At 42.6% G+C, this 24225-nt stretch overlaps 1 protein-coding gene across 1 annotated transcript in view; it reads left to right on the top strand.

Annotated features, from left to right (window-relative positions):
- The window catches only part of LOC140737658 (A disintegrin and metalloproteinase with thrombospondin motifs 12-like), a 615581-nt gene that overhangs the window by 101920 nt on the left and 489436 nt on the right, over positions 1 to 24225 (top strand). Inside the window, exon 3 of the mRNA XM_073064184.1 lies at positions 2719 to 2893. Within this exon, the coding sequence (XP_072920285.1) occupies positions 2719 to 2893 (175 nt within the window). The remainder of the gene's footprint in view (positions 1 to 2718; positions 2894 to 24225) is intronic.

Here is a 24225-nt window from a genome sequence, read left to right as displayed (position 1 = left end):
GTAATCAGTAGCAGGTTTTTTTTATCACTGACAAATATTTGTTAAATTTGTTGTCTTGTATATCTGACTACAGTGCAAGACGTAAAAATTGCTCCAAATTACAATAAATAAATAAATAGTGTGAAAGAGGAACAGCAACATAATGTTCATGAAATCAGATGATGAAGAGGCCGAAGCTGTTAAATGTGGGCGCTGAGGCATGCTGATGATAGCTACAAGAAGATGGCATGTCCCAGATAGTGAGGGTGCTTAATGTTGGCACCACCTTTTCAAGTCAAGTCAAGTCAAGTCAAGTTTATTGTCATTTCAATCATAAATTACACAGTAAAAACGAAACAACGTTCCTCCAGGACTCTGGAGCTCCAGGAAACAACACAAAACTACACTAGACTATGTGAGACAGCACAAGGCTCCACAAGACTATGTAAAACAACATAAAAACTGCACTGGACTACAGACCTGCACAGGACTATATAAAGTGTACAAAACAGTGCAGGGCAGTACAATAATTAATAAACAAGACAACAGGCATAGTAGAGGACAAATTACAATATAATAATAAATGATGTAGATGTCAGTCTAGCCTCTGAGTATTGAGGAGTCTGATGGCTTGGGGGAAGAAACTGTTGTACAGTCTGCTCATGAGAGCTTGAATGCTTTGGTACCTTTTGCCAGATGGCAGGAGGGAGAAGAGTTTGTGTGAGGGGTGCGTGGGGTCCTTCACAATACTGTTAGCTTTGCGGGTGCAGCGTGTGGTGTAAGTGTCCGTGATGGCGGGAAGAGAGACCGTGATGATCTTCTCAGCTGACCTCACTATCCGCTGCGGGGTCTTGTGATCTGAGACTGTGCAATTCCTGAACCAGGTAGTGATGCAGCTGCTCAGGATGCTCTCAATACAACCCCTGTAGAATGTGGTGAGGATGGGGGTGGGAGATGGACTTTTCTCAGCCTTTGCAGAACGTAGAGACGCTGCTGGGCTTTCTTTGCTATGGAGCTGGTGTCGAGGGACCAGGTGAGATTCTCTGCCAGGTGAACACCAAGAAATTTGGTGTTCTTAACGATCTCAACGGAGGAGCCATCAATGTTCGGCGGAGAGTGGTCACTCCATGCTCTCCTGAAGTCAACAACCATCTCTTCTGTTTTGTTCACGTTCAGAGACAGGTTGTTGGCTCTGCACAAGTCTGTTAGCCGCTGTACCTCCTCTCTGTATGCTGACTCGTCGTTCTTGCTGATGAGACCCACCATGGTCGTGTCATCGGTGAACTTGATGATATGGTTCGAGCTGTGTATTGCTGAGCACGCAACCCTGGGGAGCCCCCCGTGCTCAGTGTGATGGTGTTGGAGATGCTGTTCCCAATCCGGACTGACTGAGGTCTTCTAGTCAGGAAGTCTAGTATCCAGTTGCGGAGGGAGGTGTTCAGGCCCAGCAGGCTCAGCTATCCAACCAGGTGCTGAGAAATGATTGTGTTGAATGCTGAACCATAGGACCATAGAAGATTACAGCACAGAAACAGGCCTTTTGGCCCTTCTTGGCTATGCTGAACCATTTTCCTGCCTAGTCCCCCTGACCTGCACCTGGGCCATATCCCTCCAAACCCCTTTCATCCATATACCTGTCCAAGTTTTTCTTAACTGTCATAAGTGAGCCCGGATTCACCAGTTCATCTGGCAGCTCATTCCACACTCCCACCACTCTCTGCGTGAAGAAGCCCCCCCTAATGTTCCCTTTAAACTTTTCCCCCTTCACCCTTAACCCATGACCTCTGGTTTTTTTCTCCCCTAGCCTCAGTGGAAAAAGCCTGCTTGCATTCACTCTATATGTACCCATCATAATTTTATACACTTCATTAAATCACCTCTCATTCTCCTGTGCTCCAGGGAATAAAGTCCTAACCTATTCAACCTTTATCTGTAACTCCGTTCTTTCAAGTCCCAGCAACATCCTTGTAAACCTTCTCTGCACTCTTTCAACCTTATTAATATCCTTCCTGTAATTAGGTGACCAAAACTGCACACAATACTCCAAATTCAGCCTCATCAATGTTTTATACAACCTCACCATTACATTCCAACACTTATACTCAGTACATTGATTTATAAAGGCCAATGTACCAAAAGCTTTCTTTACAACCCTATCTACATGTGAAGCCACTTTTAGGGAATTATGTATCTGTACTCCCAGATCCCTCTGTTCTACTGCACTCCTCAGTGTCCTTGTATGTTCTACATTGGTTTGACCTTCCGAAGTGCAATACCTCACACTTGTCCGCATTAAACTCCATCTGCCATTTTTCAGCCCATTCCTCCAATTGGTCCAAATCCCTCTGCAAGCTTTGAAAACCTTCTTCACTGTCCACTACACCTCCAACCTTTGTATCATCAGCAAATTTGCTGATCTAATTTACCACATTATCATCCAGATAATTGATATAGATGACAAATAACAATGGACCCAGCACTGATCCCTGTGGCACACCACTAGTCACAGGCCTCCACTCAGAGTAGCAATCCTCCACTACCACTCTCTGGCTTCTTCCATTGAGCCAATGTCTAATCCAATTTACTACCTCTCTATGTATACCTAGTGACTGAATTCACACAGGCTGTTTCATTTCACTGACAGTTTCCTTTATCATTAAACTCTTCCACTTGCTGAAAGGAAGTTTCTTTTGTTAAGTTAAAGCAGTGCTGTAATATTTGAACTGTTTTTTTCTGCAGCATGGCTTCTTCCGTCTACACAGTGAAGACTATTTTATTGAACCAATACGCAGCCACCCACAAAGAAGTGAGAAACAGCAGCCACATATTATTTACAAGAGACAAGTTTCTCCACACTCTCAGAGAAAGCAGCATGGACTCCCCTCTGGGAGCTCAGGGACCTGTGGAATACAAGGTAAGACAGTAGTTGATCTACACAATCTCATGAGGTGAGCAGTAATTAGAGGAAGGAAAGTAAAAGGCTATTACCAGAGTAGAAAGTGCTGCTTGTCCATACTTGTGAACAGTGAGAGAAAGGAGCTGCTTTATGGAGCAGATGATGTGTACAACTGAGGTTCAAAAGTTATTTTGATGGAATAACATGGACTTGACTGGCCCCCATCACCCTATCTTTTTCCGCTGCTCCCCCTCTCCATCTACCCATCATTCTTACATTCTTCCCATTGACTCCCCTCCCTATGATCCAATGTCCTATCAGATTCCATCTTACTCAGCCATTTGTCACTTCCACCTATCACCTTTCAGCTTCTGACATCATTCCCACTCTCTTCGCTCCCTCTCCTGCCTATCAACCCCCTCACCTGCATCCACCCACACCCACCAGCTCTTGTTCTGCCCTTTATTCCCACTTTTTAATATTGTCTATCTTCCCTGTTCCAGCCTGGATGAAGGATCTTGGCTCAGAAAGTCAACTCCCTCCATGGATGTGTGTAGATTTCCCTGCATGGATGCTGCCTGACCCCTGTGTTCCACCGGCGCTTTGTGTGTTACTCCAGGTTTTCAGCATCTGCAGTCTCTTGCATTTCTATTTTTCTCTTTTTGTGGGAAGATTCTAGCCTCTCTTTATTGCCTCTAAAGATTAACCCTGACTGATTAGAAACTCTCTAGAGAGCCTATGAAATTTAAGTAACCCAGTGGGAGTAAGATGTGCAGACTGAATACTTCTTAGATTACTATTTTTATCTATTATCGTGTTGGCTTTCATTTCTGGATGAAGTCCAGCACAAATATATATTAAAACAGGTTAATTTGATTGTACACCTGTGTCTGTGCTTAGTATTAGTGCTGATGGAATATTATTTAATTGTATTTTATATTTACATTAACAGATTTTATAGAAACTGAACTGTACTTGTTCTTCAAAGAAATTAAGTAGATTAAAACAAACCAGTCCTGTCTTGGGATATATTGCAGTAGAGGTCAGGCTGAGTAATTCTTCCTTACAGTAGCTTGAGGCTCCTGTCAGCTTGTAGATATCCATTCAGTGTACATAGTCAGATCAGACCCAGTAAACTTATTCGTAATCAGAATCCCTGAATCCCTGTGCTCTCGCTCCAGGGGTAGCAAAGAGAAGAAGGAGACTTTGAGGTAATTAACATAAATTTCAGATATTGCTCTCGTTTTCCAACGCTCCACTCCAAGTACTGTGTTCCAGCAAAGTCTTATATTTGCAGCCTACTTTAATTTGCAACTTTTTTTGCAACTTTAATTTTGAATGTGTTATTTATGTAATAAATTAATAAAGTGAAGCACGATAAGTTATTTGAAATATTACAGGAAACTAGATTCAAATGACCTCCGCCTAATCAGAAATCTGTACTGGGAACAAACTGCCACCGTAAGAATAGATGGAGAAGTGAGTCAGTTTACGAAAATCAAACAAAACCAAACACACCACACAAAACAAAAAAAAAATCTGAGAAAAGTACGTAATAAGGTTAATGAATGATCACCCAAATTAGTCTTCATAAATCCTTCCATGTTGGGCTTAGAAAGTGACAAGAAATATATGATATTTAAGTAATTAAGCATGAGTTGCTAGAGAAGACCTCACCTTAAAAAGCTTCCAAATCAAGCAGCACCATGTTTTACATAAATCATCATCATCATCAGGTGCCATGCCCAGTTTGAGCTTTGACTGCCATGGCCCACACACTCCTGTTTCGGGTCAAGTGGATCAATTCTTTGGTATTCATTTCCAGTTCTCTGGCTGCTGTCTCCATCTTCATTTGTCTTTGCCTTCCTCTTGTTTTCTTCCCTTCAATCTTTCCCATAATTACCATGCATTCTAACTCCTCTTTCCTAATCACGTGTCTAGTGAAGTAACGTTGCCTTTTCATGATCTCATACATTATTTCTCTTTTTGTGCTCGCTCTGCTCATGACATCCTCGTTAGATATTCGTTTCGTCCATGATATTCTTTGCATCCTCCTTAAAAACCACACCTCTGCTGCTTCAGTTCTTTTCCTCATGTTACTAGATATTGTCCAACATTCTGAATCATGTAACGTAACTGGATAAACGTAACATTTCAGTGCTCTGAGGCGGGTTGTCATGCCTAGTTTAGTGTTGGTCAGTATACTCTTCATTCTCATAAAGGTGTCTTTTGTCATCCCTATTCTTCTCTTGATGTCCATGTCGCACCTGTCATCTGATGTCACCCAGCTTCCTAAGTAGCAAAAGTTCTGTACTTGTTTTACATCTCCCCCGTTTATTCTCAGCCTGCAGATAGAATTCTCCTTCTTTTTGGATATCACCATACGTTCTGTCTTTTTGCAAGTGATAGACAGACCCATTTTTGCAATTTCTTCAACAACTGTATCAATTAAGTTTTGTAGTTCTTCCTCCATACTTGCAATTAACACAGTGTCATCTGCATATCTGAAATTATTGATGTTTTCACCACCAACTTTGATTCCCAAGATGTCTCTTAATTTTTGTAATATTGTTTCACTGTACACATTAAACAAATCAGGGGAGAAAACACACCCTTGTCTAATGCCTCTCTTGATTTTCGTAAACTGACTCACTTCTCCATCTATTCTTACAGTGGCAGTTTGTTCCCAGTACAGATTTCTGATTTAGGCGGAGGTCTTTCGAATCTAGATCTGGAGTTTCCTGTAATATTTTAAATAACTTACTGTGCTTCACTTTATCAAATGCTTTTGTGTAGTCAATAAAACAAACAAATAAATCTTACATAAATAACACATTCAAAATTAAAGTTGCATTTTCTCTAGGAAAATCAAAGGAACATCAGCTATTTCAGATATTCTGAAATATAAAGGAGAATGGGAGGGGAAAGTTCTTCACTCAGAGGGTTGTGAGAGTGTGGAACAAGCTGCCAGTGCCAGTGGGGCATGCAAGATCAATTTCAACATTTAAGAGAAATTTGGATGGGTGTGTGGAGGGCTCTGGTCCGGGTGTAGGTCAGTGGGACTAGGCAGTTTAAATGGTTCAGCACGGACTCGATGAGCCGAAGATCCCACTTCTGTGCTGTAATTTTCTATGACTATAACCAGAAAATGCTAGACAAACTCAGCAGAGCAGATCGGAGGAGTCAGCCGTTTCTCCTTCTGCAGATGCTGTGTTTCCAGTAATTTCTACATGTTGGTGAGCCTGATTCTATTCTCTGGTTAAATGAGTAGCTTATGCGGAGACTAGAATTGCTCAGCACAATTACCAGTGTCCATGTCATCTGGTCAGTATAAATTGCTGAGCAATTAGTGGTGGTCTTCCTCCTTCTGAGGTAATAAATCACAAATGGATGAAGGATTGGAAATGATCATGGCCCTTGATTTTAAAAAAATCTAAATTTTTTTAAAGCTAATTTTATAAAGACACAAGAATGCGGTTGAGAGGCATAAAAAATCAGCCATGATGAATAGCAGAGCAGACTCGATGGGCTGAATGGCCTAACTGCTCCTATATCTTAAGACCATAAGATATAGGATCAAAATTAGGCCATGTGGTCCTTTGAGTCTGTTTTTGCTATTTCATCATGGCTGATCCAGTTTTCCTCTCAGCCCCAATCTCCTCCCTGTATCCTGTCATGTACTGACCAGTCAAGAATCTGTCAACCTCTGCCTTAAATATACCCACTGACTTGACCTCTACAGCCACCTGTGGCAACAAGTTCTTATGGTCTAATTTTTCAACAGATTAATGATAACCTGTATATACATTGTTTTGAAACAAACAAGGGTTTAGAAATTGGTAAATTGATAAATTATTATTATCACTGAGATGCAGTGAAAAGCACATGTTTGGTATAGCCTTGGTATCCCCCTATCTTTTCACTTCTTATCTTCTTGGCTTTCTTCCATGACTAGATTCAAGTTTGAAACCTTCCTCAACCAGTTTTCATTATGAACCCTCCTGATGAAGGGTTTCGGCCCGAAACGTCGTCACTACCTCCTCCCATAGATGCTGTCTGGCCTGCTGAGTTCTGCCAGCATTTTGTGTTTTTATTCATTATGAACATATATGTTTCTCTGTTGCAATTACATTTTCTCAGTGGCTGCTCCACCTTCTCCTGTCTGTTGTATTACTGTCGCATGTATCAGGACACAGTGTAAAATGCCATGTCCTGACATCTATAGATCATTCCATCATATCAGTACATGGAGGTAGTAAAAAGGAAAGACTGCCTGTTATGCCATTGGCATTTAGGGCAGCAATGGAGGTCTTCCATCTCTGGCAGCATTCAGGGCTCCCTTCATCATATCAGTAGCTTCCTCTTGGTTCTCACTACTATCAGCCACGCAAATCCTGGGTGGAGACTCAGGAATACCGTCACACTCAGACGTTTCCATAGCAAGTTTATTTTAACAGTCAGGGTTAGCCCTGATCTGAATCCCTGAACCTGAAGGATCAGTGGACCACTCTTAGTCTGTCCTTTACCCTTTGATCTGTTTGGCATGGGTGACCCCACCAAGAGCCAAAGCATAAAGGCATGACTCCAGCCAGCATAGCTGTCCAGGTCATTGAAGCATGCATGCTTCCAAACCCAGTGACAAAGTTGTGGTCCTCTTGGAAGAATACAACTGAAAAGTGATAACAAAATACAGAATAAAGTTTTTCAGATAAAGTGCGGTGCAGGCTGAGGTCAAGGTCAAGGCCATGATGAGACCACAAGTCCTTCTTATCATCCAACAGGTCCATTATTTAGTAGTCTCAGACAGTGGATAGAGGCTGTCCTTGAGCTTGGTGCTAGATGTTTTCAGACTTCTGTATCTTATGCTTGAGGGGAGGACAGAGAAGAGAGAATATCTGGGGTGGGAGGGGTCTTTGTTTATGCTGGCTGCTTTACCGAGACAACAAGAAGCCTAGACAGCATCCGTAGAGGAGAGGCTGGTTTTCGTGATGAGCTGATCTGTGTCCATGCCTCTCTGCAGTTTTTTACGGCTGTGGGCAGAGCTGTTGCCATACCAAGCTCTGGTTCTTTCTGTGGTGCACCTATGGATATTAATGAGAGTTGACAGGGACATGCTGAATTTCTTTAGCCTCCTGTGGAAGGAAAAGCATTGCTGAGCTTTCATGGGCCTGACATCTTGGCCATGATCAGGACGGACTATTGGTGATGTTTACTCCTAGGGACTTGAAACTTGCACTCCCTTTCAACCTCAGCACTGTTGATATAAGCAGGAGAGTGGGGATCGTCCCCCTTCCCTGACATCAGTGATCACCTCTTTTGCTGACATTGTCTGGGCGCCATACCACTAGAATCTCACATTTCTTCATTAGCATTCTCTCTTTTGTCCCATATGCCGCTGGCATTTAGGGTAGCAATGATGGTCCTCCATTTCTGGCAGTGTTCATGGCTTCCTTCATTGTGTCAGTAGCTTCCATCACTGAAACAGCAGGCCCTGAATGGAGGACAAAATTCTATCCATGAGAAAGTCAAGGGTATATGGATATCACAGATGTAGATGCTGGAAACCTTTGATAGTAAATGCACTTTGAAATCTTGAGCAACACACACACACACAATGCTGAAGGCACTCTGTAGCTTCTACAGTGAGGTATAAACAGTTACCATTTTGGGTCTGATGATGGATCTTGGCCTAAAACATCAACTGTTTATTCTATCCACCTTTGCCCTCACCTGGTCTTGCCTATCACCTGCCAATTTATACAACCACCCCTCCACCCAGCTTCTTATTCTGGCTTCTGCCCCTGTCCTTTTCAGTCCTAATAAAGGGTCTTGACCTGAAATGGCCACTGTTTATTCTTCTCTATAGATGCAGCTTTACCTGCTGACTTCCTCAAACATTTTGTGTCTGTTGCTATGGATACCCAGACTGCTTTCAAGGGAGTTATTACAACATGGAAGGTTATCATTTGAACCAGCTTGGCTACAATCTGAGGGATCTTGGCTACAGTTTGTGGAGAAGCAAGGAGTATTCTCCTTCCAGCAAAGGAGGTGGCGGAAAGATTTAAAGAGATCATACAACATTTTGACAGGTGTTGAAACAGAAAGCAAAGAAAATTTGTTCCTCCCAGCTGAATGTCCTCAGACTAGGGAACACAAATTTAAAGTCTGGGCATTTCTGCCGAGTGAGTGATGATGACCTGGAACGTGTTTCCTGCCATCATGGCAGAAGTGGATGTGAATAACGACTTCAGAAGGAAATTAGATGGGCTCTTGAGGGAAATAAAGTGGCAGCATTGTGGGTAAGAGTGGGAAGTGAATGGGTTCACTTCAAAGAAAGCCAATGTGGTCCACCTGGCCCAAATGATACCCTTCCATGTTTAATGGCACCCTAAGAGCTGCTGGGTATCCATAGCAACACTCTAGTGTAAGGGCAGCAACGTAGTGTAAAGAGTAACACAGTAATGTAGCAGTTAGCGTAACATTTACAGCACGTGGACTGTGATCGGGTTTCAGTTCCCAGTGCCACCTGTAAGCCCGTGGAGTCTTGAATTCGTTGCCACAGGTGGCTCTGGAGGCCAACTCATTGGGTATATTTAAGACAGAGATTGAAAAGTTCTTGATTGGTCAGGGCATGAAAGGGATATGGGGAAAAGGCAGGAGATTAGGGCTGTGAGGGAAACTGGATCAGCCATGATGAACTGACAGAGCAGACTCGATGGGCCAAATGGCCTAATTCTACTCCTATTTCATATGGTATTATGGTAAGGAGTTTGTACGTTTTCTCCATGACCACATGGAGATTATTCTGGTCACCGAATTATAGGAAAGATGTCAACAAAATGGAGAGAGTACAGAGGAGATTTACTAGAATGTTACCTGGGTTTCAGCACCTAAGTTACAGAGAAAGGTTGAACAAGTTAGGTCTTTATTCTTTGGAGTGTAGAAGGTTGAGGGGGGACTTGATAGAGGTATTTAAAATTATGAGGGGGATAGATAGAGTTGATGTGGATAGGCTTTTTCCATTGAGAGTAGGGGAGATTCAAACAAGAGGACATGAGTTGAGAGTTAAGGGGCAAAAGTTTAGGGGTAACACGAGGGGGAATTTCTTTACTCAGAGAGTGGTAGCTGTGTGGAATGAGCTCCCAGTAGAAGTGGTCGAGGCAGGTTCGATATTGTCATTTAAAAAAAAAAATTGGATAGGTATATAGACAGGAAAGGAATGGAAGGTTATGGGTTGAGTGCGGGTCAGTGGGACTAGGTGAGAGTAGGCAGTCGGCATGGACTAGAAGGGCCAAGATGGCCTGTTTCCGTGCTGTAATTGTTATATGCATGAGTTTCCTCTTGGTGCTCCAGTTTCCTCCCACATTCCAAAGATAAACGGGTTATGGCTGGTAAGGTGGGGGCATGTTATGTCAGTGGCAGAAGCATGCGGGTTCCCCCTAGCACCTCCTTAGACCGCGTTGGCCGTTGATGCCAAAGGACACATTTCACGCATTTCAACAGTTCAATGCACATGTGCAAATAAAGCTAATCTTTATCTTTCAACTTACTCATGAAAATGATTTTATCCTCTCTTTGAGGCCTGCTGAGGTTTCTTTAGCACATTTTGTAATCCAGCAATAATATCAACCAGGTATTCCTGTAACTGCAGTATGTGTAGTTGCCTTTTAGTACAGAAGCAGCAGAGGCAAGGAGTTCAGGCACAACATCTCTAAATACATGGGGTGGTGATGATTGCATTTTGCTCTTCATATCAATTGATATTCTAATTTTTTTATCAGCTTCTTGGCAGAATATATAACAACTTTGTTGTAGCATGTCTTCAGAAGATTTGGACTGTTGATGGGGGTGATTCATTCAGCTCTCGTAGCTATACAGCATGGGGTTGATTTTTCATATGGAGTATGATTTTATTGATCCCAGCAGCAGTAGAGGCAAATTGGTGGAAGTTGGTAAAATTATAAAATACCAGTTACAGTGAATTAAAAAAAAGGAATGGAAAAGCATTTACTAGATTTTCCATTGTTAAATTTCAAAGTTCAAAATAAATTTAGTATCAAAGCTCGTACAGTGCTGATAAAAAATATTCACCCCCTCTTAGAAGCTTTCATATTTTACTGTTCGACAGCATTGAATCACAGTGGATAGAATTTGGTTTTTTTTGACACTGATCAACAGAACATGACTCTTTTATGTCAAAGTGAAAACAGATCTCTACAAAGTAATCTAAGTTAATTCAAATATAAACCACAAAATAATTTGAGAGCATAAGTATTCATCCCGTCAAGTCTGTATTCATTAGATGCACCAATGGAGCCAATTACAGCTTTGAGTCTGTGTGGATAACTCTATCAGCTTTCTGCAAATGGACACTGCAATTTTTCCCCATTCTTCTTTACAGAACTGCTCAAGCTCTGTCAGATTGCATGGGGATCGTGAGTGTCAAGTCAAGTCAACTTTTATTGTCATTTCAACCATAACTGCTGGTACAGTGCATAGTAAAAATGAGACAACGTTTTTTAGGACCATGGTTTACATGACACAGTACAAAAACTAGACTGAATTACGTAATAATAAAAAAAACACAGAGAAAGCTACACTAGACTACAGACCTACACAGGACTGCATGAAGTGCACAAAAACAGTGCAGGCATTACAATAAATAATAAACAGGACAGTAGGGCAAGGTGTCAGTCCAGGCTTCGGGTATTGAGGAGTCTGATAGCTTGGGGGAAGAAACTGTTACATTGTCTGGCCGTGACAGCCTGAATGCTTCGGAGCCTTTTCCCAGATGGCAGGAGGGAGAAGAGATTGTATGAAGGGTGCGTGGGGTCCTTCATAATGCTGTTTCCTTTGCGGATGCAGCGTGTAGTGTAAATGTCCGTGATGGCGGGAAGAGAGACCCCGATGATCTTCTCAGCTTTCCTCACTATCTGCTGCAGAGTCTTGCGATCCGAGATGGTGCAATTTCCGAACCAGGCAGTGATGCAGCTGCTCAGGATGCTCTCAATACAACCCCTGCAGAATGTGATGAGGATGTGGGGTGGGAGATGGACTTTCCTCAGCCTTCGCAACAAGTAGAGACACTGCTGGGCTTTCTTTGCTATGGAGCTGGTGTTGAGGGACCAGGTGAGATTCTCCGTCAGGTGAACACCAAGAAATTTGGTGCTCTTTACAATCTCTACCGAGGAGCCGTCGATGTTCCGTGGGGAGTGGTCACTCCGTGCCCTCCTGAAGTCAACAGCCATCTCTTTGAACAGCCCTTTTCAAGTCTGGTCACATATTCTCAATTGGATTGAGGTCTAGGCTCTGACTTGGCCACTCCAGGACATTAACTGATGTTTTCAACCTATTCCTATGTAGCTTTGGCTTTGCTTGGGGTCATTGTTTTGCTGGAAAACAAGTCGCATTTGGCTTGCAGACTGCATCAGGTTTTTCTCCAGGATTTCCCTGTATTTTGCTGCATTTAATTTACCCTCTACCTTCACTAGCCTTCCAGGGCCTGTTGCAATGAAGCATCCCCACAGCATGATGCAGCCACCACCATGCTTCATGGTGTGTTTTTGATGATGTGTGGCGTTGGCTTACACCAAACATCGTCTTTAGTCCAATGGCCAAAAAGCTCAATTTTGGTTTCATCAGATTATGGAACCTTTCAGCTGATCTCAGAGTCTCCCATATGCCTTCTGGCAACTCTGGCTGAGATTTCAGGTAGGTTTTTTAAACAGTGGCTTTCTCTTTGCCACTCTCCCTTAAAGCTGCGACTGGTGAAGCACCCGGGCTACAACTGTTGTATGCACAGTCTCTTCAATCTCAGCCACTGAAGCTTGTAACTTCTCCAGAGTTGTCATAGGTCACTTGGTGGCCTTCCTCACTAGTCCCCTTCTTGCACGGTCACTCAGTTTTTGAGGACAGCCTGCTCTAGGCAGATTTACAGCTGTGCCATATTCTTTACATTTCTTGATGATTAACATAGCTGTACTCCAAGGGGAGTGACTTGGAAATTTTCTTGTATCCATCTCCTGACTTGTGTTTTCCAATAACCTTTTCACAGAGTTGCTTGAAGTGTTCTTTTGTCTTCATGGTGTAGTTTTTGCCAGGATACTCACTCTCAAGCAGTTGGATCTTCCAGATCCAGGTGTATTTTTACTACAGTCAATTGAAACACCTTGACTGCACACAGGTGATCTCCAATTAACTAATTATGAGACTTCCAAAACCAAGTGGCTGCACCAGTGATGATTTGGTGTGTCATATTAAAGGGGGATGAATATTTATGCAATCTATTATTTTGTGTTTTATATTTGTAATTAATTTGATCACTTTGTAGAGATCTGTTTCCAATTTGACACAAAAGAGTCTTTTCTGTTGATAAGTGCCAAAAAAAAAGCCAAATTAAATCCACTGTGATTCAGTGTTGTAAAACAATAAAACATGAAAACTTCTAAAGGGGGGGTTAATACTTTTAATAGACGCTGCATATGTTGCCATATACTAACCTGGATTTATTTCTTTGGCGGACTTTTTCAATAGATACAAGGAAACAAGTGAATCAATGAAAAACTACACAGAAACAACCAATGTGCAAAAGAAGACGAATTGTGTAATTGCAGAAATCTGGTATTAAGTAATATTGGGAACATGAGCTGTTGCATTCATGAATGTGTGAAGGCAGAAAGGAAAGGGATTCTACCTGAGCTTAAGGAGAACAAGGTGCCTGGCCCAGAAATATTACATTGGATAGATACTCAAGAAGGGCCAAAAGGCCTGTTTCTGTGCTGTAATGTTCTATGGTTCTAAGACTAGGGAAGACATCTGTGCCAAATGTAAATGTAAATATTCAAAAGATCGGGTAGATGCTTTGCAGTACCGGCGACTGGGGTTCATTTCCCGCCTCGGTCTATGAGGAGTTTGATTGTTCTCCCCTTGGTCTCGGGGTTTCCTGCGGGTGCTCCGGTATCTTCCCACAGTCCACATGCATACCAGTCGGTAGGTTAATTAGTCATTGTAAGTGGTCCTGTGATTAGACTAGGGTTAGCTGTATGGCACAGCATAAAGGGCCAGAAGGGCCTATTCAGCGCTGTATCTCAATAAATAAATAAACAAACAAACCTATTCAGGAAACAAAGAGCACCCTGATTACCTGATTAATATTCACGCTATTATAACCTTTCCTAACTCAATAGATGGTAACACAGTTAAAAGAGAATGAACAAGCAACAGAAAATCTGCAGCTGCTGGAAATCCAAGCAACACACGCAAAATGCTAGCTGGAGGAACTCAGCAGGCCGGGCAGGATCTATGGAAAAGAGTACAGTTGACATTTCGGGCTGAGACCCCTGATCAGTTAGAGCAGATCCCTTTCATTGGGGTTCTATGTGTGTATTTCGTGTTCCCAGAAGTAGTTGCATATAAGGGCACTGGCCATGTGTGCTGGTGAGAAAAGGGTTAAAGGTTACACACCTAAGGTTCACCAGAAGTAATGATGAGCAGGGAGGTAATTATGTCAGTCAGTCTGTCACACTAATTAAGCTTTTGTTTTGAACAAACTTGCTTCAAGCGAACCCACTCTTAACTGGTCACAGCTCAACATAATATATAGCACAAGGAAGAACCCTTGGTGCTCAGCTCTATTCATCATAGACACCGGTACCTCATCAAGTTTCTAGTCAAGTTTCAGATGTTTACAGAGACCATTGTTGGATTATCTTCCATTCATTTCAAGCTCTATAGAAAACAGTTGCTCAGTGTACTAGTCGGCCCTGCCTTCTGTGTTTGGATAAATAATAGCCACGTAGAGCGGAATACGCGGCTAAGGTGATATGAGGATGGCAAAAGATCTCTCATCAATCGGTGGTAGCAGCCAAGAGGATTTTGTGAACAAGCCTCCGACCTGTTTTGTGTCTGTCAGTATCTGAGATTCTGAGCTTTGGTAAAGAGAAGGTTACTGAAACCTGCAGGATGCGGCTATAAGTTCAAACCTCAAAAGTCAGTAAGTGTATTGGCACCTTCACTCTGTTTGCCTCAAACGTGGCATTTCCTGGTGGCCGCCCATTTCAACTTGACTTTCCAGTCCCATTCCAACGTGTCGCTGCATGGCTTTCTCTACTGCCATGATGGGGCCACACCCAGGTTGGAGGAGCATCACCTTATATTCCGTCTGGGTAGCCTCCAACTTTATGGCATGATCATCGACTTCTTTATGATCATTGACTTCTTTAACTTTTGATCATATCTACACTTTCCCCCTTCTCTCTTTTTCCACTCCCCATTCTAGTTACCCTCTTACCCTGTCTGTTCTCCTCACCTCTCTTGGTGTTTCAGGCTCACACTCTTCATGGCATAAGTGACTTAGGTAGGAAGGGGGACGAGGTCCTGCACAGTGAGTGTGGAGAGTTAGGGAAGGGAAGCTAGAATCAAGCAGAGCCCTTGAGGATTATAAAAAACCAGAAAAGAAATCAAGAAGGGAATTAGGAAAGCTCAGAGGGGCCATGAAAATTCCTTGGCACGTACGATTAAAGAGAATCCCAAAGCATTCTATACATAGATCAGGAGCAAGAAGGTAACTAGGGAGAAGGTGGGACCACTCAAAGATAACGGGAGGAACATTTGATTGGATGCAGAGGATGTGGTAGTAATCTCTGGATTACTCCCGGTGCCATGTGCTAGTCAGGGCAGGAATAGGATGATTGTGAAGATGAATGAATCACTGAGGAACTGGTACAGGGGGCAGCGTTTCAGATTGTTGGATGTTTGAAACCTCTTTTGGGGCAGGGGTTGACCTGTACAAGAGGGACAGTTGCACTAAACTGGAGGGGAACTAATACCTTGGCCAGAATGGCCGCTAGTGCTACTCAGGAGGGTTTAAACTAGTTTGGCAGGGGCATATGGACCAGAGAATCACGTCTGAAAGTGGAAGGACGGAGAGGAAATTAGTAAAAACAGGCAGAAGCAAAAAGTAATAGAAACGATGGATCGGATAGTTTGAAGTGTGTGTAATTTAATGCCAGGAATATTATGAGTATATAAGATGAACAGGGCATGGATCAGTACATGGAACTACAATGTTGTGTCCATTACAGAGACGTGGCTGAGAGAGGGACAGGAACAGGTACTTAATGTCCCCGGGTTTTGATGTTTTGGAAATGAAAGAAAAGAAGGTAAAAGTGGGGAGGGGGGAGTTGCACTACTAGTCAGTGACAATATCACAGCTGCACTCAGAGGGGCATAATGGAAGGCTTGTCCACTGAATTTAGGGTAGAACTCAAAAATATGAAGGATGCAGTCACTCTGATGGGATTTTACTGCAGACCTCCCGGACATTGAAGAACAGACATCCAGGCAGATTAAGGAAAGATGTAAAAACAGTAGGGGTGTTATCATTGGGGTCTTCAACTTCCCTAAAATTAACTGATACCTTCTGAGCGCAAGAGGTTTGGATGGAGCAGAATTTGTAAGGTGTATCCTGGAAGGTTTTTTTAAATTAATATCTAGATAGTCCAACTAAGAGAGGGGCTGTTTCTGGATCTGGTGTTGGGTAATGAGCCTGGCCAGATTGACCTTTCAGTGGGTGGACAATTAGGGATCAGTGACCACAGCTCAAGTTTTACAATAGGTATAGATAAGGGTAAGTATGGACCTTGTAGGAGAGTATTAAATTGGGACGTGGTAATTTCTGAAAGCTTCAGGCAGGAACTAGGAAGAGTTAGTTGGGAATGCCTGTTTTTGGGCATGTCCACAGCTGATGTGTGGAGGATGTTTAAAGTCCAACTGCACAGAGTACAGGACAGGTGTGTTCCAGTCAGAAGGACGGACAAGGATGGCAAGGTAAGAGAATCTTTGATGTAGAGAGAGGAGATGTATATAGTCAAGAAGAAAAAGAAGAGTATGCACAGCTTAGAAAGCTAGAATCAAGCTGAGCCCTTGAGGATTATAAAAAACCAGAAAAGAAATCAAGAAGGGAATTAGGAAAGCTCGGAGGGGCCATGAAAATTCCTTGGCACGTACGATTAAAGAGAATCCCAAAGCATTCTATACATAGATCAGGAGCAAGAAGGTAACTAGGGAGAAGGTAGGACCACTCAAAGATAATGGGAGGAACATTTGATTGGATGCAGAGGATGTGGCTGAAGCCCTTAGTGAGTATCTTACATCAGTATTTATCAAGGAGAAGGACACGGAGGATAGAGAAATCAGTGGTGAGCATATTTACATGCCAGTGCATTTTGAGGTAAGGGAGGAAGTAATGTTGAATCACTTAAAGGGCATTAATGTTGTTAAGTCCCCAGGGCCTGATGGGATATGCACATGTTATTGAGAGGCAAGAAATGAGATTGCTGGGGACCTGATCAATATCTTCATGTCCACTCTAGCCATAGGCAAAGTCCCAGAGGTCTGGCTAGTAGCTAACTTTGCTCCATTATTCAAGAAGAGAACCAGGATTAATTTTGGAAACCATAGCCCAGTGAGTTACTAGGGAGAATTATTAGGGATAGGATTTATGAGCATTTGGAAAACTGTGGCCTAAGTAGGGAGAGCTAGCATAACTTTGTATGGGACAAGTCATGCCTTACTAACTTGATGGAGTTTTTGTTGATTTGATGAGGGTAGTCGATGCAGGCAGAGTCATTGATGTTGTCTACATGGATTTTAGTAAGGTGTTTGACAAGGTACCTCATGGGAGTCTCATTCAGAAGATTAAGATGCATGGGATCCATGGTGAATTGGCTGTTTGGATTCAGAACTGGCTGGCTCATAGAAGACAGAGGACATTTGGATTTTGAGTTTTTGGGTATTTGATCCTCCACAACATCCCGCGTGGGAATTTAAATTGGAGGTGGCAGTTCGGCATCAATCTGGCACGGATGGAGAGTGCACTCGGAAGTGATCTGGCACTGGATCGAACTCGGGAACCTCCGTTCTTGAGCCCGGCGCTGATCACACTGCGCCACCAGCTGACATTGATCGAAGGGACTTATTCTAGTGGAGGTCTGTGATTAGTGGTGCTCCACAGGGATTTGTATTGGGACTTCTGCTGTTTGTGATGTAGATTAATAACTTGGATGAAAATATAGATGGGTAGGTTTGTAAGTATGCAGTTGATACAAAGATTGGTGGTGTTGTGGGTAGCGTAGGAGACTGACAAAGAATACAGTGGAATATGGATCAGTTGCAGATATAGGTGGAGAAATGGTAGGTGAAGTTCTACCTGATCAAATGTGAAGTGTTGCACCTTGAGAGGGCAAATGCAAAGAGACCGTACACTGTTAAGGGCAAGACCTTTAACAGTGTTGATGAGCTGAGGGATCTTGGTGTCCAAGTTCATAGTTACCTGAAAGTGGCTACACAGGTTGATAATGTGGTTAAGAAGGTATATTGTATATATGCCCATGTTAGTCAAGCCATTGAGTTCAAAAGTCAGGAAGTTGCGTTGCAGCTTTATAAAACTTCAGTTAGGTTGTGTCTGGAAATTGCATGCAGTTCTGAGCGCTCCTTTATAGAAAGGATGTCGAGTTTTGGTGAGGGCCCAGGATGTTGCTTGGATTAGAGGGCATGTGCTTTTACAAGAAGTTAGACAAACTTGGGTTATTTTATCTGGAGCGGTGGAGGCTGGGGGAGATCTGCTAGAGGTTGGTAAGATTATGAGAGGCATAGATTGAGTAGACAGACAGTGTATTTTTTCCCAGCATTGAAATGTCTAATATCAGAGGGCATTCATTTAAGGTGAGAGGGGATAGTTTCCAATGAGATGTGTGGGGGATGTTGTTTTTACACTGAGTGTGGTGGAGGCCTGTAATGCGCTGCCTGGGGTGCTGGTAGAGGCAGATACATTAGGAACTTTAAAGAGACATTCAGAAGGATACATGAATATGAGGAAAATGGAAGGATAGGAACATTGTTAGCATAAGGGATTAGTTTAGTTGGCCATTTGATTATGAATTTAATTGGTTCGGCTAAGCGTTGTGGGCTGAAGGGCCTGTTTCTGTTCTGTACTGTTCTGTGCTTTATGTTCATCAGGAGTGTTGAGTTCCTCCAGCATTCTGAGTGTGTTGCTCAAGTTTTTCAGCATCTGCAGAACCTTGTGTGTTTAATAACTGAATCATGTCCGATTCTCAGCAAAATGGAACTGATCATCTTTGTCTATTATTTTAGTGCTTGTTTTCCATGTGCCTGCATCACCAGTGTCATCATCATCATTATGTGCTGTGTTGAATGACGTGGGTGATCATAGTCTTTGACCATGATGGTTCTACGGAACTAGTTTGATGTTGCCTTTGTCTGGGTGGTGTCTTTACAAGACGGTTGACTCTTCAGAGATTGTCTGCCTGGTGTCAGTGGTCACATAACCAAGACGTGATATGCATCAGCTGCTCATAATACCATGCATACCTGCTCCCGTGGCTTCACATGACCCTGATCAGGGGGCAAAGCAGGTGCTACACTCTGCCCAAGGGTGACCTGCAAGTTAGCAGAGGGAAGGAGCACCTTAAACCTCCTTTGGTAGAGATGTATCTCCATCTCATCACCAGAGTAAGTCTTCTAATTTGCAAGTTACTTGTGGGTGTAGATTTGACTGTGCTTAATGTCGAAGAGGTTACTCATACGACTCGATCTCTGGATGGCTTTGATAGTAGCACTTTTACCTCTGGGTCATAGGATTCGTGTTCCAATCGTAACTATAGATTGATGATTGTGTCATATTGAGGGAAAGGTGTACTGATGGGTAAAATGCTAAAGTGAGATCTCTTCTGCTCTCTCCTCAGACATTTCAGGAGATACTTTGATGAAGTTTACTAGTTCTTTGTTAATATTTATTCCTTAGTCAGATTGTACTTGGTAAACTGAAGGGCAGTAACTAAGATTAATTACTAAAACATGATAAGTTTTTTTTCTTTTTCCAAATTGTTTTCATTCTTATAAATTAATCAACATACAGGTAATTAAAAGCGGACATAATTTACTGCCCCTCACAATTTTGCAACACATTTAAAATGTATTGCAATACATTAAAAAGTCCTGCAACATTATGTAATTGGCTTTATATAATCATTCCACAATATAGTGTAATCAAGCAGTTGACAGTAACGTCAACAGTAAGGGTTAAGTACGTTTGCGTGATAAATTGCTTGAGCATGTGCATAGCTACATAAATTTTAAAAAATGGAACAATAAATCCTAGTAATAGGTTTTGATAATTATTTTGAAGCATGCCATTTAATTCAACTAGGAGGGTTTACTGAAGTTAAAAGCAACTGGGAGGCTTCTTTTGGGGGGAAGAAAACATTTAAAATATGAGTATGCAGTGTCCTGACATGTTAGCATTCATGCTCTTGCTAATTCGATGGATTAGTGCTTGCTTGATGTGAAGTGTTCTGATGGTTTCATCCCGTGTGGTGAGTGATGCTTGGCATGGTGTTTGGAGGGGAGGCTGGAATCCTTCTAAAGCAATGTAAAAATGCTTGTGAGATATTGACATTCTGCTCTTGGAGGTCGTGTATTTAGAAATTTTTACCCAGTTTGTATTGCGGAATATATTGAAGTTGCCCTCTATTGATTTCCTGTCCTGTGGAAGCTCTATTTATTTGTTTTGCTTATTTTGAAATATAGCATGATAACATGCCCTCCTAGCCCAAACAGGCCAATTGCATCCATGTGACCAACACTAATCTGTTTGACTTTGGAATGTGAGAGGAAACCAGGAGAATGAACAAGCACAGTCACAGAGAGCATACAAACTCCTTTGTACAAAATGTATGAGATGATAAGAGGCAGGGATCAAATGGATAGCCAGACTTTTTCCCCAGGGCTGACATGGCTAATTCAAGGGGTGCTCATTTAAGGTGATTGGAGGAAAGTACAGGGGGATGTCAGAGGTAGGTACTTTACAAATGGAGTGCTGAATGGATGGAGAGGCAGATTCATCAAGGGCAGTTCAGAAACTCTTACAATAGTCATGAGCTATCAACAATTAGCGGAACGGTGTCGTGCGTAAACACCAATAATCAAACTTAAAGGAATGTGAACCAGTTGTATCACTGCCCGACTATGGGGACGGTGGTGGGCTGTGGGGGGGGGGGAGGGGGGCTACTGCACAGGACTGAAAGGAGCTACAGAAAGTCGTAAAATTAGTCAGCTCCATTTTGAGTACTAGCCTCTGTAGTACCCAAGACATCTTCAAGGAGTGGTGCCTCAGAAAGATGACGTCCATTATTAAGGCTCCCATCACCCAGGACATGCCCTCTTATCACTGTTACCATCAGTGAAGAGGGACAGAAGCCTGAAGGCACACACTCAGCCATTCAGGAACAGCTTCTTCCCCTCTGCCGTACAATTCCTAAATGGACATTAAACTCATGAACAGAAACTCACTTTTTAAATATATCATGTTTCTGTTTTTGCACTGTTTTTAAGTTATTCAATATATATATGATTTTACTTATTTTTTCCTTCTTTCCATATTACTGTGTTTTGCATTAAACTGCTGCTGCTAAGTTAACAGATTTCACGATACATGTCAGTGATAATAAATCTGATTCTGACATATAGACAGACTCTTTAATTGTCAGCAGAAGAAGGAGAGCAGGAAAGACCATTTACAGAATGTTGTGCAGGGTCATTTAGTGCGTGAGTTTTGTTCAGATGCTGGATAGCTACGGGAAAGAAGTTTCAGAATGACATGTAGTCCTGGTGGTGGTGGACTTGTAGATACACTTGTAGGGAGGGGGATAAGATGATAAGATGCATAGATAGTGTGGACAGCCAGCAGGCACGTTTATCACAGGGCTGTAATAGTCATTAATTAATCCTAAACACGAGAAAGTTTGCCGATGCTGGAAATCCAAAGTAGCACACACAACATGCTGGAGGAACTATGGAAATGAATAAACAGTTGATGCTTCAAGCTAAGACACTTCTTCAAGTCTGGAAAGGAAGGGGGAGGTGCCAGAATAAAAGGGATGGGGAAGGGAAGGAGGATAGCTAGAAGGTGATAGGTGAAGCCAGGTGGGTGGGAAAGGTAAAGGGCTGGAGAGGGGAGTGGACCACAGGAGAAAGTAGGGGCACCAGGGTGAGGTAAGAGCCCAGAGAAGGGTACAGAAGAAGAGGGGAGGTTGAGGGAAAATGTTTTTTCATGGAAGGTGAAATCGATATACATTACATCAGATTGGAGGCTTCCTAGATGGAATATAAAGTGCTACTTTTTACAAAGGCTTATGTAGGTCAAGTAAAAAAGTAGGTTTTTAGAAGTGTTTTGAAGCATTTAATGAAATTCTCCAGTTAATGAGATGTTGATAAGTTTTTCCTTTGTTCATGTATTTTATGCTCCTTAATATTAGATTAATGATTTCCTACTGGTTTCAATAGTGAATACGTTGGGAATTGTTTGTGTGATTTTAGCTAACTGGATTTCTCCCTCCCGAGCTGCTGTTCATATCATACTGAATATGACTTTCAACATCGGTACAAATGAAATCCAACATACTTTTATGTTTTCCAGGTATGTGACCTTTTGGTCACTGGAGATTCTCAGTTGAGTTAGTTTGTAATGATTTATGTCATTTACAACAGTCACTGCTATCAAAAGGAAATCACAGACAGGCATCTTCCAATTTTCACCACATTAGGAAGCTTGACATCCATAACCCTGAGGGGCTACCGACAGAGAAATAACAAGATTTGGTAACAGATCTTTTCAAATGAAAGAAGAAAATAATTTCTGCAAGCTATGGCAATTATGTGTAAAATTACAAGATGATGTAAGAAAGAATATTCAAAGTTTGAATAGGCCATGAATAGAGAAGAGGCAGTTTGGAGAAGGACTTGGATTATAGCATTGATCGAGTATGCATGACGTCTCCAGCAGAATCAAGTTTAATATCACAGGCATCTGTCGTAAAATTTGCTATTATGTACCCATTCACTGGAATCAAAGAAGATCACTTACAGTGCCTATAAAATATAAAACCCTTCCCCCAGAAGTTTTCATATTATATTGTTTCACAGTATTGAATCACATTGGATTTGGTTTGGCTTTTTTGACAGTGATCAATAGAAAAGACACTTTCACGTCAAAGTGAAAATAAATTTCTACAATCATTTGTAGCCTGAATTTATTACAATTATTCAACACAAAATAATTGATTGCATAATTACTCACCTCCTTCAAGTCACTGTTTAGTTGATGCACCTTTGGCAGCAATCACAGTCCTAAGGCTGTGTGGATAGGCTTCTATCAGCTTTGCACATCTGGACAATGCAAATGTTACCCATTCTTCTTTACAAAACTGATCACGCTCTGTCAGATTTCCTGGGGATTGTGAGTGAACAGCACTTGTCAAGTCCAGTCTACAGAGGAAGTATGTCTGTAATTTGGTGTTTTGTGCTGGGTGTCAGATGTGGGATGTCTGGGAGATTCCTAGCCTCCCGGACGGCCACATCTGCGCCACAGGCATTGAGCTGCAGCTTTTTAGGGACCGGGTTAGGGAACTGGAGATGCAGCTTGATGACCTTCGTCTGGTCAGGGGAAGTGAGGAGGTGATAGATTGGAGCTATAGGCAAGTAGTCACACTGGGGCCTCAGGAGACAGATAAGTGGGTAACAGTCCGGAGAGGGAAGGGCAGAGTCAGATACTACAGAGTACCCCTGTGGCTGTCCCCTTAACAATAAGTACTCCTGTTTGAGTACTGCCGGGGGGAGTGGCGACCTACCTTGGGGAAGCAACGGTGGTCGTGCCTCTGGTGCTGAGTCTGGCCCTCTGGCTTAGAAGGGTAGGGAAAGGAAGAGGATGGCAGCAGTGATAGGGGACTCTGTAGTTTGGGGGTCAGAGAGGCAATTCTGTGGATGCAGGAAAGAAACACGGGTGGTAGTTTGCCACCCAGGTGCCAGGTTCTGGGATGTTTCTGATCATGTCCACGATATCCCGAAGTGGGAAGGTGATCAGCCGGAGGTCGTGGTACATATTGGTACCAACGACATAGGTAGGAAAATGGAGGAGATCCTGAAAACAGACTACAGGGAGTTAGGAAGGAAGTTGAGAAGCAGGACCTCAAAGGTAGTAATCTCGGGATTACTGCCTGTGCCACATGACAGTGAGTATGGGATTAGAGTGAGGTGGAGGATAAATGTATGGCTGAGGATTGGAGCGGGGGCAGGGATTCAGATTTCTGGATCATTGGGACCTCCTTTGGGGTCACAAAATGGATAGGTTGCACTTGAATCTGAGGGGGACGAATATCCTGGTAGGGAGGTTTGCTGAGGCTATTGGGGAGAGTTTAAACTAGAATTGCTGGGGGGTGGGAACTGAACTGAAGAGATGGGGGAAAAAGAGGATGGCTCACAAATAGAGAAAGCTT

This window comes from Hemitrygon akajei, chromosome 13 (genome assembly GCF_048418815.1).
Source record: "Hemitrygon akajei chromosome 13, sHemAka1.3, whole genome shotgun sequence".
Classification (NCBI taxonomy): Eukaryota; Metazoa; Chordata; class Chondrichthyes; order Myliobatiformes; family Dasyatidae; genus Hemitrygon; species Hemitrygon akajei.
This window is presented reverse-complemented; position numbering and strand designations above follow the sequence as displayed.